This window comes from Hipposideros armiger, unplaced genomic scaffold (genome assembly GCF_001890085.2).
Source record: "Hipposideros armiger isolate ML-2016 unplaced genomic scaffold, ASM189008v1 scaffold_181, whole genome shotgun sequence".
Taxonomy (NCBI): Eukaryota; Metazoa; Chordata; class Mammalia; order Chiroptera; family Hipposideridae; genus Hipposideros; species Hipposideros armiger.
In genome coordinates, this window is record NW_017731531.1 from 764,341 (window position 1) to 786,214 (window position 21,874).

Here is a 21,874-nt window from a genome sequence, read left to right on the forward strand (position 1 = left end):
CACAAATAGGTCGGACTCCCCCTTGCGGCTCCCCGGCCCCCACTGCTCTCTTCAGGCGCCCCTCGCCTTCAATCTTCTGCACCCACCTCGCACAGGTCTGTCTCCGCGAACCGACAGACGGATGGGAGAACTGCCCGCCGCGAGAGACCGGGCGGCAGGAGGGGGCGGGGAGGCGACGGCTGCAGCTTGAGAAGCAGGAGCAGGTGCTGCGGCGACGAGCAGGCTGGGCAGGGACAGAGCGCGGGGCGGGGGCGCGGCGCCGGCGTGCGTGCGGCCGGCGGGGAGCGGGGAGGACCCAACTCGGTAGTGAGCCCAGCCAGGTCGCACGGGGGGCGAGGGGATCTGGTGTTGATCCGGGTCGGGTGGGTTGGTGACTCTGGAGGGCGCAGGATCCCAAGGAGACAGAGAGGACGAAAGCTGGAGGGGGATCAGAAGAGCGGTGAGAGCGCTACGGGGTGTGGGGTAGGAAGGAGGGGGCATACCAGGTGAGACTGGGGGAAGGTCAGGATATGAAGCTGGAGCTTGGAAGGGAGCCAAGGACAGGATGGGTGAGGCGGGAGACGCGGGGGTTGTGTGAGATCTGGTCAGTTGGTAATAATCGGAGGTGTTAAGTTCCAAGGTGGGAGAGGGGTTGAGAAGGAAGGCTGCGTGGGGAGAAGGGGACTTAGGGCGTCGCCCAGGTGTGGTGAGCGGGTGGAGGAGTGTTGAGCTGAGATCCTGGGCCAGGTGGGGAATAATAGGCAGGGTGGGGGGCTCACTAAGCAGGTGGGCTGAGGTGTGAGGCTGGTATAAAGAAGTGAAGCAGGGGCCAGGTGGAGGTGAGGATGAGTCTGGCTGTGGAGGCATCTCAGAAGTGAGGCCAGCACAGACTGAGGGTGGTCCCAGAGTGGACGGGTACACAGGGAGGGAACCCTACAGTGAGGCCCTAGGCTGGTCAGGGGAGCACCCCCCATGGGGGAAGCCTCTCCCTGGTGGTCGCTGGAGCCATGCTGTCCCGCAAGGGCATCATCCCTGAGGAGTATGTGCTGACGCGACTAGCAGAGGACCCTGCGGAGCCCCGGTACCGTGCCCGTGAGCGGAGGGCCCGCTTCGTATCCAAGAAGGGCAACTGCAATGTGGCCCACAAGAACATCCGGGAGCAGGGCCGCTTCCTGCAGGACGTGTTCACCACGCTGGTGGACCTCAAGTGGCCGCACACGCTGCTCATCTTCACCATGTCCTTCCTGTGCAGCTGGCTGCTCTTCGCCATGGTCTGGTGGCTCATCGCCTTCGCCCACGGCGACCTGGCTCCTGGCGACCTGGCCCCTGGCGAGGGCACCACTGTGCCCTGCGTCACCAGCATCCACTCTTTTTCATCTGCCTTCCTTTTCTCCATTGAGGTCCAAGTGACCATTGGTTTCGGCGGACGCATGGTGACGGAGGAGTGCCCGCTGGCCATCCTGATCCTCATTGTGCAGAACATCGTGGGGCTCATGATCAATGCCATCATGCTGGGCTGCATCTTCATGAAGACGGCCCAGGCCCACCGGCGGGCCGAGACCCTCATCTTCAGCAAGCATGCGGTCATCGCCTTGCGCCATGGCCGCCTCTGCTTCATGCTGCGCGTTGGCGACCTCCGCAAGAGCATGATCATCAGCGCCACCATCCACATGCAGGTGGTGCGCAAGACCACCAGCCCCGAGGGCGAGGTGGTGCCCCTCCACCAGATGGACATCCCCATGGAGAACGGCGTGGGTGGCAACAGCATCTTCCTGGTGGCTCCTCTCATCATCTACCACGTCATTGATGCCAACAGCCCGCTCTACGACCTGGCGCCGGGTGACCTGCACCACCATCAGGACCTGGAGATCATCGTCATCCTGGAAGGTGTGGTGGAAACCACGGGCATCACCACCCAAGCCCGCACCTCCTACCTGGCCGACGAGATCCTGTGGGGCCAGCGCTTTGTACCCATTGTGGCTGAGGAGGACGGCCGCTACTCCGTGGACTACTCCAAGTTTGGCAACACCATCAAAGTGCCCACGCCACTCTGCACGGCCCACCAACTTGATGAGGACCGCAGCCTGCTGGACGCCCTGACTCTCGCTTCAGCCCGTGGGCCACTGCGCAAGCGTAGCGTGGCCGTGGCCAAGGCCAAGCCCAGGTTTAGCATAGCTCCGGATTCGCTGTCCTGAACCATGGTCCCTTGAGCCCTCACACCCTGTGTGTGCACATGGACAGTGTGGTATGGTATGCAGTGGACATAGTGTGGGCTTCTTGGCCAGGCCAGGACCTGGTGTGAGGCTGGGCCCTGCTGGGCTCAGCCTCCCCCCCTGCTGCTCGCCCAGGGTGTTACAAGGCACTTGTCACTAGGCTATTTCTGGCCTCAGCAGGAGCCTGTACTAGGTTATTTTTGTCCCCACTCCTCCCAGCCCCAGCTCAGGACTGGTTGGTCCCCCTCCCCCCGACCCAAGGCTGGGGAAGCTGTGGGAAGCGTCGGGCCCTCAAGCTGGGTCTCCAGCTAGTCCTGGGTCCCTGTGATGAACTGGCCACAGGCTCGGCAGATGGCCGGGGAACAACAGTCCCCAGGTTGGAGGCCTGCTGCTGTGTTTCTGTGGCCCCAAGAGATGCCTGTGGTCAGGCCCTAGCCGCCGTTGGTCCCTGAAAATGTGATGAGCTACAGGGTAGGCCCAGCCACCTGGGAAGGGCAGTCAAGGAGGGAGGATATTCCAGCCAGGAGACTGGAGATGTGGAGCCTACAAAGACGGACAGGCTGAGGCTGACAGGGCTTTCCTCCACGGGGCAGGCTCAAGCAGGAAGGAAATTGCGTTGAGGATGCTCAGCTTTGCCGAGTCCTGCGCAGGCACAGGGAAGAGGAAATGGGCTCTGTGCCCCTGACCTTTGCCCCAACACCAAGGCTTCTACGGTGAGGGCTCCATGGGCTGTGGCTGCTGCTCCCGCCTGCTCCCATTCTGTCCCCACCCTCAGAGGCTGGGGTGGGCTGTGGCAGACATTGGCATGCCGAGCAGAAAGAGGCTGAGGAGATGGGAGTCCTCGGCCCACCACACTCAGTGGGCCTCAGACCAAACTCTGGTCCTGGCTCCCACCACTGGCTGCCCCTCACTTTGTCCAGAGGATGACCTTGGAGAGAGGGTCTTTGGGTTTCTCAAAAAGGAGATGTTGGAAAGTTCAGGATGGTGGGGGTGAGCGAGGTCCTTGAGGCAAAGAGGCCTTTTGCCCTGATGGCCTTCACCCCAAGCCTGGACTCTCAGAACAGTGCTGCGTGTGCTTGCCCAGAATTCTGCCTTTTCCCTTGTCAATAAATCCTCCCTCTTTCATGACCCAAACTCTGGGCTGTTCTTGCTGGGGAGGCAGGGGACATACTCATGGACAGGAAGGGCAGGGGTTGGAGCTGCCAGCCCATATTCCAGGGGTGCAATGGGCCATAGCCCTGAGGTCGGCCCTCTTCTCCAGTTCAGGGGGACCTTTCCCCCCCTGCCTCAGGTAGCCCAGCTCTGCCATCCTGCCTTTCAACCTTTGGGCACCTACCAGGCTTATAGCCCTGCCTACACTTTCAGGAATCTGCTGGAAGGCTGGGGTGCTCAAGGAGAGAGGCGGGGATGTCATATGCGTTAGTGTAGTGATTGTAGGGTAAGCTCTCAAGCCAACTGCCTGGATTCAAATCCTGGGCCTCCCTGAAGTCCCAGATTTGAGACTGATGACAAGCTCAGCTGTGGTAATGTCTATGGCTTTCACATCTAGCTCGAAGAACTTGGTCAAGAAACAACCTCTCTGTGCCTCAGTTGTCTCATCTATAAAGTGGGTATACTAATAGTATCTACTTCATAGAATTTGAAATAGGAGTGGGAGTAAATGAAAAACATGTAAAATGCTTAAGTGTCTGGTCCATAATAAGTCCTCAATAAATGTTAACTACTGCGATTGCTGTTGAATCAGCCACACGATGAGACAACTGACCAAGCGAATGTTAAGAGAGAAGGTGCTATTCTATTTCCCCTCGGTGATGAGTTTCTCTGTCTAGTATTATTTTCTTCACAGTGCTGCTCCCTGCTGATCACAGGGGCTGTGGCAGTGCCTATTACCTGGTCTCCTTGTCTCCATCTCACCCCCTTAGTCCACCCGCCATGCAGCCACCAGTGGTCTTATTAAAAGGGTTGTGATCATCCCCTCCCATGTCAACTACCTTCAGTAGTTCCCCATCACCTCCTGGGTCAAGGCTAGACCCCACAGCCAGCCATGTCAGGCTTTGCCCACTTTCTAGCCTTACAGCTCACAGTTCTCTTGCCAGGACCCTGTGCACCCTCCCACTCCCCTGGCTGCTTTTCTACCCTCTCCTTGCATATAACATTGACCTTCCTGCCTCTGAGCCTTGCTTATGTTACGCCCTGTGCCTGGACTGCCCAGGCCCCAGCTCTGCCTGTTGAAATCCATAAAAGTCCAAATGATGCCTCCTTGAAGCCTTCCCTGGTTCCTCTGGAAAGAGATGGTCCCGTACCTTCCTCTGTGTTTGTGGGCATTCTACTTTTGCCTGTTTATAGGTCTGTGTCCCCATTCCCAAGTCCATGGCTTCTTGAGGTCAGGGACTGTGTCTAATTTAGCAGTGTTCCTGGCACTGAGTAAGTGCTGAATGAGTGAATGAATGAATGGATGAATGAATAGATGATGGGTGGATAGATGGATGGATGGTGTACAGGACCGCAAGCCAGGTGTATTGCTGCGTTTGAGGCCTGCAGAGGGCTTTTGCTGAATTTGTGAGAGTTTGTCCCAGGCTACTCCAGAGACAGGGCTAAGGGGCCAGAAAGCTGCTGCTGCTATTCCCTGCACCACACAGTCCCCCAGCATTGATTCCCTTCCTTGCTGAGCTGACCCATTTCTGGTTTAGAGGAAGAAGGGATGAGAAGCTACTCAGAGCCAGCCCAGACTTTCTGGGGGCAGCGCCTGGCTCTAGGGACTTAGCTTGGCTGTCCTTAAGATCCAGGGAGGGACCAGATTCACTGAGAAGCCCCTTGGCCACACCATCCTTGGGACCCCATCCAGAGTAACCTTCCTCCCAGCCTCACAGACTTTAAGCAGCTGGTGACAGTGAACTGGCAGAAGTGAGGGCTTAGCGCCACCTGCTGGCCGCAATGACAATCAGAGCCATTGGTGCTAAGCTTTCCTCTCTTAAAGAGAAACATGCTCCCACCCCACTTGCCTCAGCTTTAATGCTTAGCTCAGGGAGGAGCTGGAAAGTTCCAGGCATGGAGGGGTAGCTGCACCAAGTCTTCCTTGACCCCTCTGAATGTTCTTGCCCACTGATAGTGCTTCCTCCATCTTAAGGACTAAACTGGCCAAGGAAGCTCCCCTGAGCTCCCCTCAGTCCAGCAGGAACTTCTGTGAGAATTTAGTTTCTGATATTCTGCCCCCAAGACAGCATTGGACATCACATAAGAGCAGACAGAGCAGTCCATAGTAGTCCACACCCTATGTGCAGAACTGGCTCTCCTCCAGGCTCCCTGGAAAGGGGAGGAACGTACCTCGCATCACCCTGGTCCGGGGCTCAGGGAGGCACTGTTTTGTGGTCCAGTGTTGAAGGAGGTGCTGTTCTCTGAGTTTCCAGGTGAGGAAACACGATCAGAAGTGACATTAACTTGCTGAGATCTCACAGCTAGTAAACAGCAGGCCAAAGATTTGGACCTGAGCCTGTCTCAGACTGCTGCACAGTCCCAGGGACCTGAGCTTTTACTAGGGATGCCACCTTTTGTGTCAGATCCACCACAGGGAGACAGTTGTCTCTAGATCAGCGGTTCTCAACCTGTGGGTCACGACCCCTTTGGGGGCCCAACGACCCTTTCACAGGGGTCGCCTAAGACCATCGGAAAACAAAAAGATATTTACATTACAATTCATAACAGTAGCAAAATTACAGTTATAGAGTAGCAACGAAAATAATTTTATGGTTGGGGGTCACCACAACATGAGGAACTGTATTAAGGGGTCGCGGCATTAGGACCGCTGCTCTAGATGGAGAACAAGAGGGAAAGTGTAACCCGGAAAGTCCCTGGGCATCCCTGAGGCTCTCAATATGAGACTGACGACAGCCTCAGCTGTGGTAATGCCTATAAATTTGGCATCTCCAGCTGGTCACCGCAGACGCATATGTGGCCCTTCTGCTGGACCCAAATTCTACAGGACCCACTCTCCACAGGCGGATCCTCCCAGCTCCGTCCTGAACTTGAGCTCCTCCTTGACAGCTTTTCTTAGGAACTTTCCCATGGAGGTTGCTCCAAGGAGTAGAGTAACCCTGGCTCCCTACGTGTCTCTGGGCTCTGCTCTGATGTCTCCCCGGGTCCAGGTATCAGACACCCTATCTTGTACCAAGACATGTAGGTGACTCTGGGGAAGACAATATGAATTTCTGCCAAAGTCCTGTTGATCCCAGACTGGGGCAGGTGTGAACAACAACAGATCTGTTCTATTGATAGCTTGAAAGAAGCTGTGGAAAGGCAGGACAGTGGGGTTCAAGTCAGAACTGGGTTTCAGGAAAGGGGTCTATTGCACCAGGATCTAAATTATTAGCATCTTCTCTGCCAGGTCCACCTGCCTAGAGCAATTTGTCTTCATGGAAATGGAAGCAGGTGCTACCTACAGCCTACTCTGTTTCTACTCTGAAATGACACAAAAGGCAGGTCACTTAGGCTGGCCAAGTTGGGTACAGGAGTGCAAACTTCTGCCTTTCCCTTGACCTCAGGGGCTTCCAGGCACTGATGCCCAAGAGTGGAAAAGCAACGCAAAGTGCATATGCAACTATACAATTTATTTCCTTCAGTGGGAGAAGCAAGGGCATACAGGGTACAGGTCAGCTCAACGGTCCCCAGAAGCTTTCTTCAGCTCGTTAGTCATACACCTCCCCTTCATGAATGGGTATAATTCTTTGCAGCACAAATTCATCCCAAACTCTTTCTCCACAGACCATCAGCACCCGAAGTGAAGCAAACCCGACTGGGGTAGTCCTGTCTGTGTGTCCTCTTTACTTCATTTGATCAATTCCAGTTTTTCTCATAAAGCTATTATTATTGGGGAAGGGAAGTCATTCCAGGGTAACCCAGAGAAGTAAATGCAATCCAGTTCTGACACTTTTTTATTCTTTTGTTAAATTCCTACTGTGGCCTTGGTTTACCTATCCAACATGGAAGTGGAAGAATGAAAATCACCCCATAATTATGCCTCTTTTGTGTCTCTCTTCACCTCTCTCAAGGTCTGACAGGCATACATACTTATTTTTGAGTTTAGTAACTCCTTGATGCCTTTTGTTTTAGCTACATTATAGATTCTCTTCCAATCAATAATCTCCATTTAACAATCCCCCACATTTTACATCTAATGTTTTCATCATCCTATAAAAAGGTCCCATTTGTGGTTTTCCCATCTAACTATATTTCATTTTTTTCCTTGCATTTTACCATTCTATCATAATCTCTCCAAAATTATTTTTCACTAAATTTATAAAATTTCAACTGCCTTACTACTTTTTTCCAAAGGGTGTCATTCTTTCAACCACTGTAAACAGCTGTGAACTACTTCATTTGTTCTATAGTCCCAACTTTTACCATAGTCCTCCTTCAGTTCTCGCACTTTGAAATTTACTGGTTCCTTCAATTCTCTTAATAGGCACCAACCAGAGGCTGCAATCCCCATGTGCTGCCACAATCAACTTCAGGTGGGAACTCAACTATGGGAATCTAGTCTGTTCTATTCATTCATGTCAAGTTATGCTCGTGTGCTCTCGTGCCCCTCCTGAGTGATCTAACAACTGTTTCTCAGAGTCATTATTCCAACTGCCAGTAGAGATGGGAACAGGGCTTCTCTGCCCCACAAAGGCCCTGAAATACAAGCGCATATCCCTGATAACTGCACTCAGAACCACACTGTATCATACCCTCGACCAACACCTGCATGACACCCTGCACAGCCCTGTCAACGTCTATCCTGGATGCAGTGCCCATACTTATACCCAATTAGGAATAGCATCAGACACCTTGATTCAGTTACAGAAAATAAGGCAAAGGCCAAACACACCAACCTATAGTCCTCCCCGAAGAGCAGACTAGAGCTGTACAGAGTGAACCTGTCGTCTAGGCCTACTGGTCAAGCTGATTCTTCCCAGCCCAGCCCCACCCTAGATCTTCCTTGGTTATTATTAATAGTGATTAAAAATCCAAGCTCCACCCTCTATTAGCCATGACACCGGGGGCAAGTCACGTATCTTCTATAAAGAATAACTCAGAGATATCAAAGTGCAGCTGTATGCTTTTATTCACATACTAGATTGTACAGATTGCTCTCACGAAACACAGAATATGAAATGGAAGTGGGTCACAGTCTGGCAACAGAAAGGGTTGCTTTTTCCCTCTCTTTTGAATTTAGGTATAATTGACATTATATTAATCTGAGGTGTACAACATAAGACTTAATATTTGTATATATTGCAAAATGATCATTACAATAAATCCAGGTAAAAAATCCATAAAAACCAGTCACAATTTTTTTTGTGATAACTTTCAAGATTTGTTCTTAGCAACTTTCAAATATGCAATATAGTATTAACTCACCAGGCTGTACATTACATCCCCATGACTTCTTACTTTTAAAACTCAAAGTCTGTACCTTTTGACCCCCTTACCACTTCGACCCCTTCTTATCCCCCACCTTGAGCAGCCATCAATTTGTTCTCTGTATTTATGAGGTTGTTTTTTAGATTCCACATATAAGTGAGGTATGTATCTGTCCTTCTCTGACTTATTTCACTTAAAATACTGCCCTCAAGGACTATTATGTTGTCATGTGTTGGCAAGACTTCCTTCCTTTTATGAGAGAGTCATATTCCATTGTGTATACAGTCATGCACCACATAACGATGTTTTGGTCAACGATAGACTGATTGCATAAACAACATTGGTCCCATGAGCTCATAAGAGAGCTGAAAAATCCCTACCACCTAGTGACATCACAGCCATCATAACACTGTAGCAAACGCATTACTCACGTGTTTGTGGTGATGCTGGTGTAAACAAATGAATGGTTGCTTCCAGTCATATAAAAGTATAGCACATACAGCTACATATAGAACATACCATAATACTTAATAATGATAACAAACAACCATGTTACTGGCTTATATATTAACATTTACTATGCTACATTTTTATCATTATTTTAGAGCATACTCTTTCTACTTAGAAGTTTGAGATAAAACAGTATGTGGTGTTATCCTGGCAGCAGCCTCACCTCAGGTTTATTGCATCTCATGACTATCATTTTCACTTGTGCTTAATTTCACATTGTTTTATAAACTTAACGTTGCCTAAGGGTACAGCGAAGTCTACATGAGTACACAGAAATGTTCTAGGCCTTCACACTCATTCCTCACTCACTCACTCACTCACTCACCCAGTGCAACTTCCAGGCTTCAAGCTCCATTCAAGGTAAGTGCCCTAGACAGGCATTTTTTTATACCCCATTTTTACTGTACTTCTTTTATGTTTAGATACATAGTTACCATATGTTATAACTGCATACAGTACTCAGTACAGTAATATACTGTACAGGTTTATAGCCCAGGAGCAATAGGCTGTACCCTATAGCTAGGTGTGTAGTAGGCTGTATCATCTAGGTTTATGTAAAAGCACTCTATGATGGTCACACAATGACAAAACCACCTAGTCCTAAAAATGTATCCCCGTTGTTAGTGACACGTAAATATATATCATATTTTCTTTATCCATTCTTCCATCGATGGACACTCACGTTGTCTCCATGTCTTGGTTATTGTAAATAATGCTGCAATGAACATGGGGGTACAGATATCTTTTCAATTTGGAACTGCTGGATGATACAGTTGCTCTAATCTCTTGAGGAACCTCCACACTGTTTTCCATAGTGGCTGCACCAATTTACATTCCCGCCAACAGTGCACGAGGGTTCCCTTTTCTCCACATCCTTACCAATACTTCTTATTGCTTGTCTTTTTTATAATAGCCATTCGAACAGGAGTGAAGTGGTATTTCATTGTGGTTTTGATACGCATTTCCCTGATGATTAATGATGGTGAGCACCTTGTCATGTACCTGTTGGCCATGTGTATGTCTTCTCTGGGAAAATGCTTTTTCTTTTCCTTAGATAAACTTGAAAGGGTGCAGGCTATCAAGGAGAGCAGCTCGAACAGTCTGCTCTTGAGCAAGCTGTCTGGGTCATCAGGAAAAGTAATTTCAGTCACTTACATTCTCTGAGAAACCTTGTGGTTTCTGCTGTTTCTCTCTGTGTAAGAACTGGCAATGTCCCAGTGTTTTCTGCATCGGAATAAGTATTGTGTTAGTCTTCTGGGAAGCACTTTTCAAGATGGTGTTAGAAGTGCAAGAGAGTTAGCGAGGATAATGCCTGTGAAAGATAAAGGGGAGAAAGTGCAGAAGTAGGTGGGGAAAGCCTTCATGATGTAGGTCTGATATCTGTAAAGGAAGCAGTGAGAATTGGGTAGCAAGAGGCTCAGAGTACAGTGCAGCTCCGAGCAAGTCTCAGGCACCCCCGCAGAGAGCTCCAAAGGTTCCTGCTTTGTTCAGCCACTGACTGGAGCTGCCAAGGAGAACATGGCATAAGCTTGAAAAGTGCAGCAGGTCCCTGAGATGGCATGTTGGCTGAGTACACTCTTCATGGCAGGCTCTCTCTTGAAGCGGGGGGGGGAGTGTCTCAGTAGCACGTCTCCACGGCAACCAACCACAGTTTTTTGGTCAAAACTGAGCTTCCTGAGTTGTTGTATCAGTTAGCTTTTGCTGTGTAACAAGCCAGCCTAAAACACTGTGGCTTTAAAATAAATTAGTATTTATTGCTCAGACATTTGCGAGTTGGCTCTGTTGGCATTAATGACCTCGAGTAAATTTGTTCACATATCTGAGAGTTGGGTGATTGTCATCTACAGCAGGTCCTCAAAATAATGTGGTTTCATTCAATGTCATCTCATTATAATGTTGACGAAATGCCATAGGAACTTAACTCTTGTTTATATCAATTAGCCTCTGGTAAAATTGGTTTAATTATACGTCGGGTTCGCTTCAAGTTGCAGAACGTATCAATGACATCAAGTGAGGACTTACTGTAGACGGGCCTCCACTACAGCAACTAGCTTTAGCTTCCAGTGTCTTTTATCCTCCAACGGGCTAGCGTGGACATGGTCTCCTCTCACTAATGTCAGAAGCACAAAAGAAAGCAACTGGAAATCCACAAGGCCTCGCGAGGCCTATGCTTAGAACTGGCGCACTTTCGCTTCTGTCTCACTCTATTGGCCAGAGCCAGTCACAAGGTTGAGCCCAATGTTAAGGGGCAGCCCATGATTGGAGGACAATGCAGTTACACGGCAGAAGACACAGATATAGGGAAGGATGAAGGATTGGAGCTGTCTTTGCAAAAAACTACCACAGGGGGCCAGCCGAGTGGCGCAATGGTTAAGAACAGGCTTGGGATGCCAGAGGGCCCCGGTTCGGATCCCACATATGAGGGCCAGTGACACTGCCCTCCACAGCTAAGATGCTGAACAACAGCTCAACCTGGAGCTGGGCTGCTGTGAGTCGCCAGCGACGGCGTAGCCTGCAGCCCCTGTGGCAGTGGGTTGCCGTGGGCTACCGTATGTAGCCAGCAGCCAGCGTGAGCGGCCAGCAGCCGCAGTGAGCGGCCGTCCAGAAGCCGGCGACTGATCTGCCTCACCTGGGAAGAGCGCACTGATGGTGCCAACTTGGGCCAGTGAAGCAACGTCCTCCACAACTAGACTGAAGAACAAAACGACAGCAACTTGTCTGTTCCCCTCCCCCCAATTCCCCAGCACTGTTCCCATCCCCCCAATTCCCCAATAAAAAATAAAAAATAAATAAAATAAAAATTAAAAAAAACTACCACAGAATCCAGGCTGGTCATGAAGGCTTTAGTCTCTTTTTTCAATAAGTTTCATTGCCAAATGTTGATTGGCGGCGACGATGAGAGCACCTGGATACCACAAGCCAGAGGAAGACAAGAAATGTGAAAACATTCACATTTGAAACATTTGAACACCACTTTCCATCCAGTTTTCACATTGGCCTAAGTCCAATCAGGAGACTAAGTCCCATGAATCAGCTGGCCAACTTTAGATAAACAAACAGCCTTTTATCTTGATTAACTGATTATTCTACTTTTCCTAAAGCATTTAAAATGAGATGTATTAGCTACTGCAGATTCTGCCTTGGCTGGCCCATAAACAAGTGAGGGCAATTTTGTTATCTAGAATCATTTTAGCCAACATGTTTACTCTTGGGCCTCTACAGCTTCAGCTGTTTTATTTGTTATTTGGACCCCAGTTAGGGATACACATGTTTGGAAACATGTCTTAGTTTGGAAACACCTATTGATGGTTAGAAATTCTTGGTTTACCTGGTGAAATCTTGTGGTAAGTTATCCCATTGAGGTAGTAACAAAATATGAGCTCCTGGGGGAAGGAATTCCCGTCTGAGCCATGGTTTCTCTGTGTGAGAGTAACAGTGCAGCCCACATATGATTCAAAGGCCTGGTCTGAACTCATAATGTGAGGTGTGGATCACAAGGAGACTGTATATTATGAAGAGGCAGAAGGGCTTTACAATGCATCTCTCCAGAATCACAAGCCACCACACGCAGACCAGATGAGAAAGTTCTTCCCCAACACAACATCAGAAAAAGCCAGACATCACAAACACGCACAACACTTAGAATCCCCCAGCATCAATCCAGAGAACGCCCCAACACCATCCACTGGCTATGATCCCTGAACTCCCAGAGCCAACTCCAAAATACAGGGCTAAACTTTGTTTTGGCACCCCTTACCATTTCCAAAGACACAAAAATAACACCCCAATTATTAACACTCCAATTCCTCCAAAACAGACTGTCACAGCAACAATCCACGAGCTAGTTGACTTCTGAGATTCTGCTGAGAGAAAAAAAATGGAAAACGTTAAGAGGAAACCTACTGCAGGGGCCAGAGACCTACACAAATGCTGCTAAGATCTGTGTGGTTGTGTGTCATTTCCCTGTCAGAGATATAACCACTCATCCTCTGCCACACATCTTGGCATCTTCCACTCATACCCCATACACCTCCATACATCCAACAGTGTGTTTAGCACTTGCCAGAAATAAACAGCAACATAGAACACCACATACCACATATACATGCCATGCACATGTTCCAAGCTTCCACACTACCCTACCTTACATCACTGTATATACTGCTACAGATTGAATGTCTGTGTCCTCCCCAGATTCATCTGTTGAAATCCTAATGCTCACTGTGATGGCACTAGGAGGTGGGGCCTTTGGGAGGTCACTCGATTATGAGGGTGGAGCCCTCATAAATGATATTAGTGCTCTTATAAAAGAGGCCCTAGACGGTCCCCTCACCCCTTCCACCATGTGAGGATACAATGAGAAGTCTGTGACCTAGAAGAGAGCTCTCACCCGACCATGCTGGCACCCTGATTTCAGACTTCCAGCCTCCAGAACTGTGAGAAATCAAGTTCTATTGTTTATAAGCCACCCAGTCTGCAGCAATTTGTTACAGCAGCCCAAACGGACTAAGGCATATATACATGCATCACCCAGACACACCTCTTATACCAAATACACACAACGCATGTTTCAATTTCATACTCCCCATGCCCCACACATACCCTGCACACCTCTGTGCACACACCACCCACACACATCTCTGGCCCATACTTCCAAGAACAATTCCTCTCTCCCTCCAGAACCATCCCAGGCCCCATCTGACATACCCAAGCCGCATTCCCCAGGGCCTCTAGTTAGCGCCTGCCTTCCTAACCCCTCAGTGCCAGGCAGACGCATTGGACCAGCAGGGTCATCCCCACCCAGGACCACAGCCATAACCACAGAAGCTTGGCTATAAGCTCAATGAATCCCACCCCACCAGCAGGAGGGGTTGTGTAGTAAGTTGTGTTATCCTAAGCTAAAGATCCAGCGTGCCTGGGAAAAGCCCTAAGCATCTGCCGGGCCCCCTACTATGGCCTCCCTATCGTGGGCACGGAACTACTGATTCAGCCTCTACCAGCCAACCATCTGCAGTGGACCTGGAGCCTGACCAGGAGAGTTGCTGGCAGGGCTGAGTGTTTGGCCCCTGACAGACTTTATTCTCAGGGTACATGGACAGGATCCTATCCCCTTTCTCCTGGCAGCAGGCAAGCTTCCCACTCCAAGGCACACAGACCACCCAGATCACTCAAGCTGCCATAAGCTAACACGGAGCCCTGTTTCCACCTGAGGACTACTGTCACCACTCCACCTCTCAGACCATCTTCCCTGGCTTAGGGACTTAGTGTGGACTGCTGACTCTGGGGCTGAGCTAGGCCAAACGGCTTTCTCTCTTTCCCCACTGACCCCCCCATCTTCCCCCAGGCTGCCTGGGAAGCTGAGTTTTATGTTATACCCCCTCAAGGTGGAGAGTAGGGGAAATGTCTAGGAGGATGCTTACCTATTGCATTCAGAGTCAAGTTGTAACTCTGAGAGGTAGGTAAGGAAATGTGCACTACCACACATTTGAAGACGATCATACTGCCCTGCAGAGGGGACTTCGGCCTCAAATGGCTAGTGATATTAAAGGTGCCATCTTTATTCTTGACAGCTGAATCGGTGCTGATGCCCTCAGAAATCTGCTCATACTGGTGATCCTCCTGGGTCCTTTTATACCACGTTATGTTAATGTCCTTTGGGTAGAACCAACTTGACGTACACAAAAAATGTTTGTCTTCATTATTTTTCACTGTAGCTGGATCCTCATACAAGCTGCTGACTGGGTAAGCTGCCAGGAAAGAGAAGTCATGCTTTGAGGATAGGTCAGTTCAATGTCTGACCCATAGCAAGCCTTCCGGAAAGGTGAGTGAACCAAATGGGATTCTGCTTAGGCTAAAAATTCTGGGTATGTTGGTCCCAGTGCCAGCAGGGTGCTGATATGCCATAACCCCAACTATCACAGCCATTTTGTAAAGCAGTTTCTTACGCCACTTTGTGTCATAAAAGCCTTTGAAACTCTGAGGAAAGCCTTGGAACGTTTTTGCGGTAGAGACCCGCTAATTGCTACCCATTTCCATTCTTCAGTGACACATTCAAAGCTATATCTCCCAACTTCTACTACAGCTGGTGTGGCCATGTGAACTCAGGGTCTAGTAGTTTGGATATAATCAGAAGTGGCGAGGGCAACCTCCAGGAAGTATCTTTAAAGAACAGGGTATCTTTAAGAAAAAACCTGTGCCCTTCGCTCTCTCCCCCCTTCTTCCTTCCTGCAGAATGGTTGGAATACCATGTGATGGCTCGAAATCGGGAAGCCATTTTCAAACACAAGGTGGAAGCCACAGGTGGAGGACGGTGAAGTGACAAGATAAAAGGATCCTGGGTCCCAAATGATCACAGAACTGCCCTACCTGCCCTGGGTTGGCTACATTTTTCTGAAAGAAAAGTAAACTACCTTTTCAAAAGCCACTGTTGGGCCGGCCGAGTGGCGCGATGGTTAAGAACTGGCTTGGGATACCAGAGGGCCCCGGTTCGGATCCCACATATGAGGGCCAGTGACACTGCCCTCCACAGCTAAGATGCTGAACTACAGATCAACCTGGAGCTGGGCTGCTGTGAGTCGCCGGCGATGGTGTAGGCTGCAGCCCCTGTGGTTGTGGGTTGCCACGGGCTACCGTGTATAGCCAGCACCCAGCGTGAGCGGCCAGCAGCCACAGTGAGCGGCCGTCCAGAAGCCAGTGACTGATCTGCCTTGCCAGGGAAGAGCGCAATGATGGTGCCAACTTGGGCCAGTGAAGCAACGTCCTCCACAACTAGATTGAAAAACAAAACGACAGCAACTCATCTGTTCCCCTTCCCCGAATTCCCCAGCGTTGTTCCCATCCCCCCAATTCCCCAATAAAAATCTTAAAAAAAAAAAAAAAGCCACTGTTGACTTCTGGTTTCCCCTCTGACATGTAAAGACCTTGGAAGTTGTCACTCCTGGCCTCATAAGAAAAAAGCTGAAGTGAACAAATTGCAAATCAACAGCTTTTCTTAGATTCATCAGAGAATTGAGGTGACAGAGCAAACTGCCACCCTGAAAACTACAGAGACAGGCAGGTTAAGAGAACCACAGCCAAGATCATATTACCTTAAGCAGAAGGTGCTAGAGCCATAAATTGGTAAAGCACTTAAGCAGTAACTTTGACAAATTGCTAAAGGATGAGGGTGGACTAGCTGGATAGTAAAATCTCCTGGGGGTCAGTCTTAGGGAGTTTTTCACGGGTTTGACTTCCAAGAACCCCACAAGGTTCCCACAGTCACAAGAAAAATACCCTCATGTTTTGGGGAGTGGGGAGAGGAAAAATAACCATTTAAAAATGTACCCAGTTCATTCCCCATAACAAAGGATGCTCTCAGGAGGGGAGTCTTTGCCAGAGTCTTTGATGACCTGGGAGAACAGTGATTAGCCAGCTCCAGCCCCCTCTAGCCTTCCCATCTCACCTGGGAACACTTCTGAAGGTCACAGCCTAGGGGCTCAGACCACTCAAAGAATGAGATTCAATAATAAGATAAGACTGCTTCCCTTCCATATCATTTTACCATATCAACAGGGCTCCAGTATAACAGCAGATTACAAGTAGGAGAACTGGAAGATAAAGACTATTTAAGAAGGAGTTCAGGGGCAGCGGTTAGCTCAGTTGGTTGGAGCACAGAGCTCATAACACCAAGGTTGCCAGTTCGATCCCCACAGGGGCCAATGAGTTGCACCCTCCACAACTAGACTGAAACAACTACTTGACTTGGAACTGATGGGTACTGGGAAAAACACACTGTTCCCCAATAAATTAAAAAAAAAAAAAGTTTAAAAAATAATAATAATAACTATGACTAAAATGTTAAGAGCACTAATGGAAAAAGCAGATAACATGCAAGAACAGATGGATAACGTGAGCAGAGATGGGAACTCTCTAAGAAACAATCAAAAGGAAATGCCAGAAACCAAGAACACTATAAAAGAAATGAAGAATGCCTTTGACAGACTCATCAACAGACTTAACACTGACAAGGGCAGAATCAACTAGCTTAAGTATGTCAATAAAAACTTCCCAAATCAAAATACAAAGAGCAACAAGAATGGGGAAAATACAAGGGAACGGAATATTCAAGAACTGTGGGACAATTGCAAAAAGTATAACATACATATAATGGAAATACCAGAAGAAGAAAAGAAAAAGGAGCAGAAGAAATATTTTGAAAAATAGTGGCTGGGAATTTTCCAAAATTAATGATAGACACCAAAGAACAGATCCAGGAAGATCAGAGAACACCAAGTAGGAAAATACCATATCATGCTCAAAATGCACAAAAACTTTTTCTTTTTTTTTTTTTGTCATAAGACAAAGAGAAATTTTTGAAAACAGAAAGCCAGAAGAAAAAAATAACTTATAGAGGAACAAAGTTAAGAATGACACTAGACTTCTTAAATACAAGCAAGAAGACAGGCCCATGAATATTTAAAGCATTGAAAGAAAGCAACCCACCAATCTAGAATCCTATACCCAGAAAAATTATCCTTCAAAAGTGAAGTATAAATGCTTTCTCAAACAAAAACTGAAGGAATTCGTTGCCAGTAGGCCCGCCTTGCAAGATGTAAGAGAAATTCTTTTGAGAGAAGTAGAATGATACAGGTCAGAAACTAGAATCTATGTAAAGGAAGAGTGTCAGAGAAAGAATAAATGAAGGTAAAATAAAACTTTATTTTTCTTATGCTTAATTGATCTGATACATAATTGTTTGATTCAAAATAATAATAGCAACAATGTATTGGGTGGTATAGCATATGAATAAGTGAAATGAATGACAGTAATGTTATAAGAGGTGGGAGGGGAGAATTGGGAATATTCTGTTGTAAAGTATCTGAACTACCCATGAAGCAGTATAGTTATTTCAAAATAGACTTAAGAGTAGTTGTAAAAGTACACTGCAGACTCTAAAGCAACCACTAAAAAAAATTTTAAAGTATAATTGATATACAAAGAGAGGAGAAAATGGAATCATGAAATGTTCATTTAAAACCAGAGAGGGCATAAAAAGAGAAAAAGTGTACCAAATAGAAAACAGATACAAACATGGTACATATCAATCCACCTATATACTCAGTCATTTTAAATGAATGGTCTATGTACATCAACTAAGAGACAGACACTAGAGACTGTCCAAATAGATTTAAAAAACAAACAAACAAACAAGACTCAAATATGTGTTTTCTACAACAAACCCACTTTTGTTATGAAGACCCAAATAAATTGAAATTAAAGGGCTTGAGAAAGATGTACCATACTAACACTAATCCAAAGAAAGTTAAAGTAACTCTATGAATTTCAAAGTCGTGTTCAAAACAAGGAAAATTATCAGGGAAGTTAGGTAAAAACTAAGGAAATCTGAATAAACAATGCACTTTAATGAATAAGAATGTATCAATATTGGTTCATTAATTATAACAAATATATCATACTAATGCAAGATATTAAGTGGTATGCAGAGGCAAGAGTAATAATGGGAACTCTGTATTATCTTAGCAATTTTTCTATAAATCTAAAACTGTTCTAAAATAGCCTATTAAATCTTTTTTAAAAGATTTTTTATTGGGGAATTGGGGGGATGGGAACAGTGCTGGGGAATTGGGGGAAGGGGAACAGACAAGTTGCTGTCGTTTTGTTCTTCAGTCTAGTTGTGGTGGAGGACGTTGCTTCACTAGCCCAAGTTGGCACCATCATTGCGCTCTTCCCCGGCGAGGCAGATCAGTTGCCGGCTTCTGGACAGCCGCTCACTGCGGCTGCTGGCCGCTCACGCTGGCTGCTGGCTACATATGGTAGCCCATGGCAACCCACTGCCACAGGGGCTGCAGCCTACGCCGTCGCCGGCGACTCACGGCAGCCCAGCTCCAGGTTGAGCTGTTGTTCAGCATCTTAGCTGTGGAGGGCAGTGTCACTGGCCCTCATATGTGGGATCCGAACCGGGGTCCTCTGGCATCCCAAGCCAGTTCTTAACCATTGCGCCACTCGGCCGGCCTATAAAATCTATTAATTTTTTTTAAATCTTTTATTTTAGGCTTTCCGTCAGTTGCAGAGGAAATGAATCCTAACATACGTTGCCATCCCCAAAATTAATATGTACAAAACATTCAAAGTCTTAAGTACAATTTTGGAAGGCTCATAGACACTGCCCCCCTGTTACAGGCTGAATTGTGGACCTCACCCCCAAATTCATGTGTTGAAGTTCTAACCCTAGCTCCTCAGACTGTGACTGTATGTGGCGATAGAATCTTTATTGAGGTTATTAAGTTAAACGAGGTCATTAGGTTGGGACCTAATCTAATACAACTGATGTCTTTATAAGAAGAAGGGATTAGGACAGATACATGCACAGAGGAAGACCACGTAAAGACACAGGGAGAAGACGGACACCTACAGGCCAAGAACAGAGGCCTCAGAAGAAACTAAACCTGCTGACACCTTGACTTCAGACTTCTAAACTCCAGGATTGTGAGAAAATAAACTTCTGTATTTAGACCACCCAGTCAGTGGTATTCTGTTATGAATACCACTAGCAAACTAATACAACCCCCAAGCTCCTCCACGTATTATCAGGCCTGTTTATAATACTCATACAGCAAAGTGGAGTTCAAAGAGGTGTTTAGGGGATATTGTTGTTGTAAGTCTTGACTGAACACCTACCTCACAACAGCCCTCAGCTGGGCCTTTTCATACACTGTCTTATGTAATCCTCAGAATGCTATGAGGCAGGTATGACTTATCACCCCATTTTGTACAGAGGAAAATTTCAGATCCAAAGATGTTAAATGCCTGGCCCAGCCACCCAGTTTGGAAGCAGCAAAGCTGAAACAGGATTCAGGTCTATGGAGCCAGAGCATAGCATCTCTCTCCTTTCCCAGCTTCCTTTCAGAGGCCTCTCTTCATTGAACACTGACTGCCCACACACGAGGTGAATTAAGGCTATCTTTTACTGAGCACTAATAATAGGCCAAACACTACGTATATGCTAAGCATTTCACCTGCATTTTTTGTAGACTCTTCCCTACAGTCAATCCTCTCAGGTAGGTATTATTACATATGTTTTGAGCAAAGGGCATTGAGGTTCAGCGTGATTAATAACTTGCCCAAAGTTGGCCAGATATTCATGGAAGCCCAGGACTCAAGCCCATGTCTGTGTGACTCCTAGGCCCATGCTGTAAACCTCTGCTCCATTTGGTCCATCCACATCTCCACCCCAAACCCCATCACCATGGGCACTGTCATCAGGCACTCACCTATAACCTGTAGCCAGACTGTTCCCTGTGCCTTCTCAGGTGTGACCACCACCTCACATCGGTACTCTCCTGCTTCCCTTAGCTGGACTCCAGGCAGCTGCAGTGAGGCGTCCCCCATCGTCAGGTTCCGTGGAGACACAATGGCTCCTGATCGGAATGCCTTTTGGTCGTGTCCAACAAGCTCTAACACCTTGACCTCTGTATCATTCATTGGACTCTTCCTATACCAGACAACACCCATAGTTCTGATGTTCAGTTGTTGGGATCCAGGGATCCTGCAGATGATGGTGACATTACCATTCAGGAACACTCTTTGAGTCTGCCCATCCATCTTCACTTCCAAAGCTATGGCAATAAGAAAACTCAGTTATGGGAAATCCTTGGAAAAAATACAGTCCTTGTACTCCCAAACACTACCATGTAACTGAAAATAAATTCCTTTGGGGGTGGGGATCTTGTGTACAGAGGTTTTGTGCTCCTCTTGTTAAATTTATTCCTAAGTATTTTATTCTTTTTGATGGTACTGTAAATAGAATTGTTTTCTTAATTTTATTTTCAGATAGCTCATTAGAAGTGTATAGAAATAACATTTCTTCTTTCTTTATTTCCATTTCTTTCCCCCGTCAGGCAACCGATCTAAGATGTTTAATGTCTGCATTTTGTTCTTTAAAACCATCTTGTTTTGTTTCTCAAACTTACAGAAATGGTATTAAGTTAAATAGCATTGTTTCCCTTCTTGGCACTATGCTTTCCAAATGGTTCCACATTGCTATGTGTACAACTAGTCCTTTGCTTGAAGTTGCTGCCCAGTTCTCCATGGTGAGCATCCACATCTGGCTCAACTACAGCCCCACTGATGGACACCCAGAGGGTCTCCTAGATTCCCACATCCCCACCAGCACCACTTGGCATCGCCCAGCCTATTTTGGCCAGTCTAATAAACATTAAGTGATATCTTATTGCTTTAACTTCTATTCTCTGGTTAGTAATGAGTTTAAACATCTCTTCATATGACTTTCAGGCTTTTGGTTTAGTGTTGGAGAACTAGAAACACGTCCATCAGTGTTCCCAGAAAAAGTAAAAAGAGAGTGTTTAAATACCACCACTCAGTCTCAGAAAAGACTTTATAGTAAAAGTCTAGATGCTTCTCTGATACGCAGTGGGGTTTTCTTCTTGCTCCACCCCCCCACCCCCTCCACTTCCTCTCAGTTCCAGAATCTAGGATGATGAAATTTACGCGGGGCACTCAGAGCCCAGAATTTAAGGAGCTACTCAGTCTCAGTTCCTACACGTGCCGATTCGGCACATAGAAGGCGTGAACACATAATGGTTGAATCAATAAATGAATCCGATTTCACAAAGGAGAGCTCAGAGTCTGGGATCTTTAAAGTCAAGCCCCACGTAGCTGAGATCCGCTGGCAGGACACCGGAGAGCGCCTCGACTCCGAGGCTGCCCCTGACAACCCCACCCCCACCCCTCACCCTCGTTCCGCCTGCCTC

The 21,874-nt window shown here is 47.5% G+C and overlaps 2 protein-coding genes and 1 long non-coding RNA gene across 4 annotated transcripts in view; 2 read left to right on the forward strand and 1 right to left on the reverse strand.

Annotated features, from left to right (window-relative positions):
- Positions 1-15,594, forward strand: LOC109388110 (uncharacterized). Its single transcript, XR_002125145.1, has 3 exons — positions 1-203; positions 14,819-14,925; positions 15,336-15,594. It is a non-coding gene; the product is annotated as an uncharacterized LOC109388110 (long non-coding RNA).
- On the forward strand, positions 211-3,320 carry KCNJ11 (potassium inwardly rectifying channel subfamily J member 11). Its single transcript, XM_019652549.1, has one exon. The coding sequence runs from the start codon at positions 987-989 to the stop codon at positions 2,172-2,174; it is 1,188 nt and encodes a 395-aa protein (XP_019508094.1). The 5' UTR covers positions 211-986; the 3' UTR covers positions 2,175-3,320.
- The window catches only part of NCR3LG1 (natural killer cell cytotoxicity receptor 3 ligand 1), an 18,621-nt gene continuing 8,683 nt past the window's right edge, over positions 11,937-21,874 (reverse strand). The window contains exons 2-4 of one of the 2 annotated variants that reach the window (XM_019652551.1): positions 20,375-20,719; positions 14,525-14,851; positions 11,937-12,964 (exon numbers count right to left, since the gene is read on the reverse strand). In XM_019652551.1, the coding sequence (XP_019508096.1) occupies positions 12,858-12,964; positions 14,525-14,851; positions 20,375-20,719 (779 nt within the window). In that variant the 3' untranslated portion in view covers positions 11,937-12,857. Of the gene's footprint in view, positions 12,968-14,524; positions 14,852-20,374; positions 20,720-21,874 lie in introns of both variants that reach the window. The other variant, XM_019652550.1, reaches the window with a different exon arrangement.

Coding starts and splice junctions, on each gene's coding strand:
- KCNJ11 (XM_019652549.1), top strand. CDS start 987: ATGCTGTCCCGCAAGGGCATCATCCCTGAGGAGTATGTGCTGACGCGA.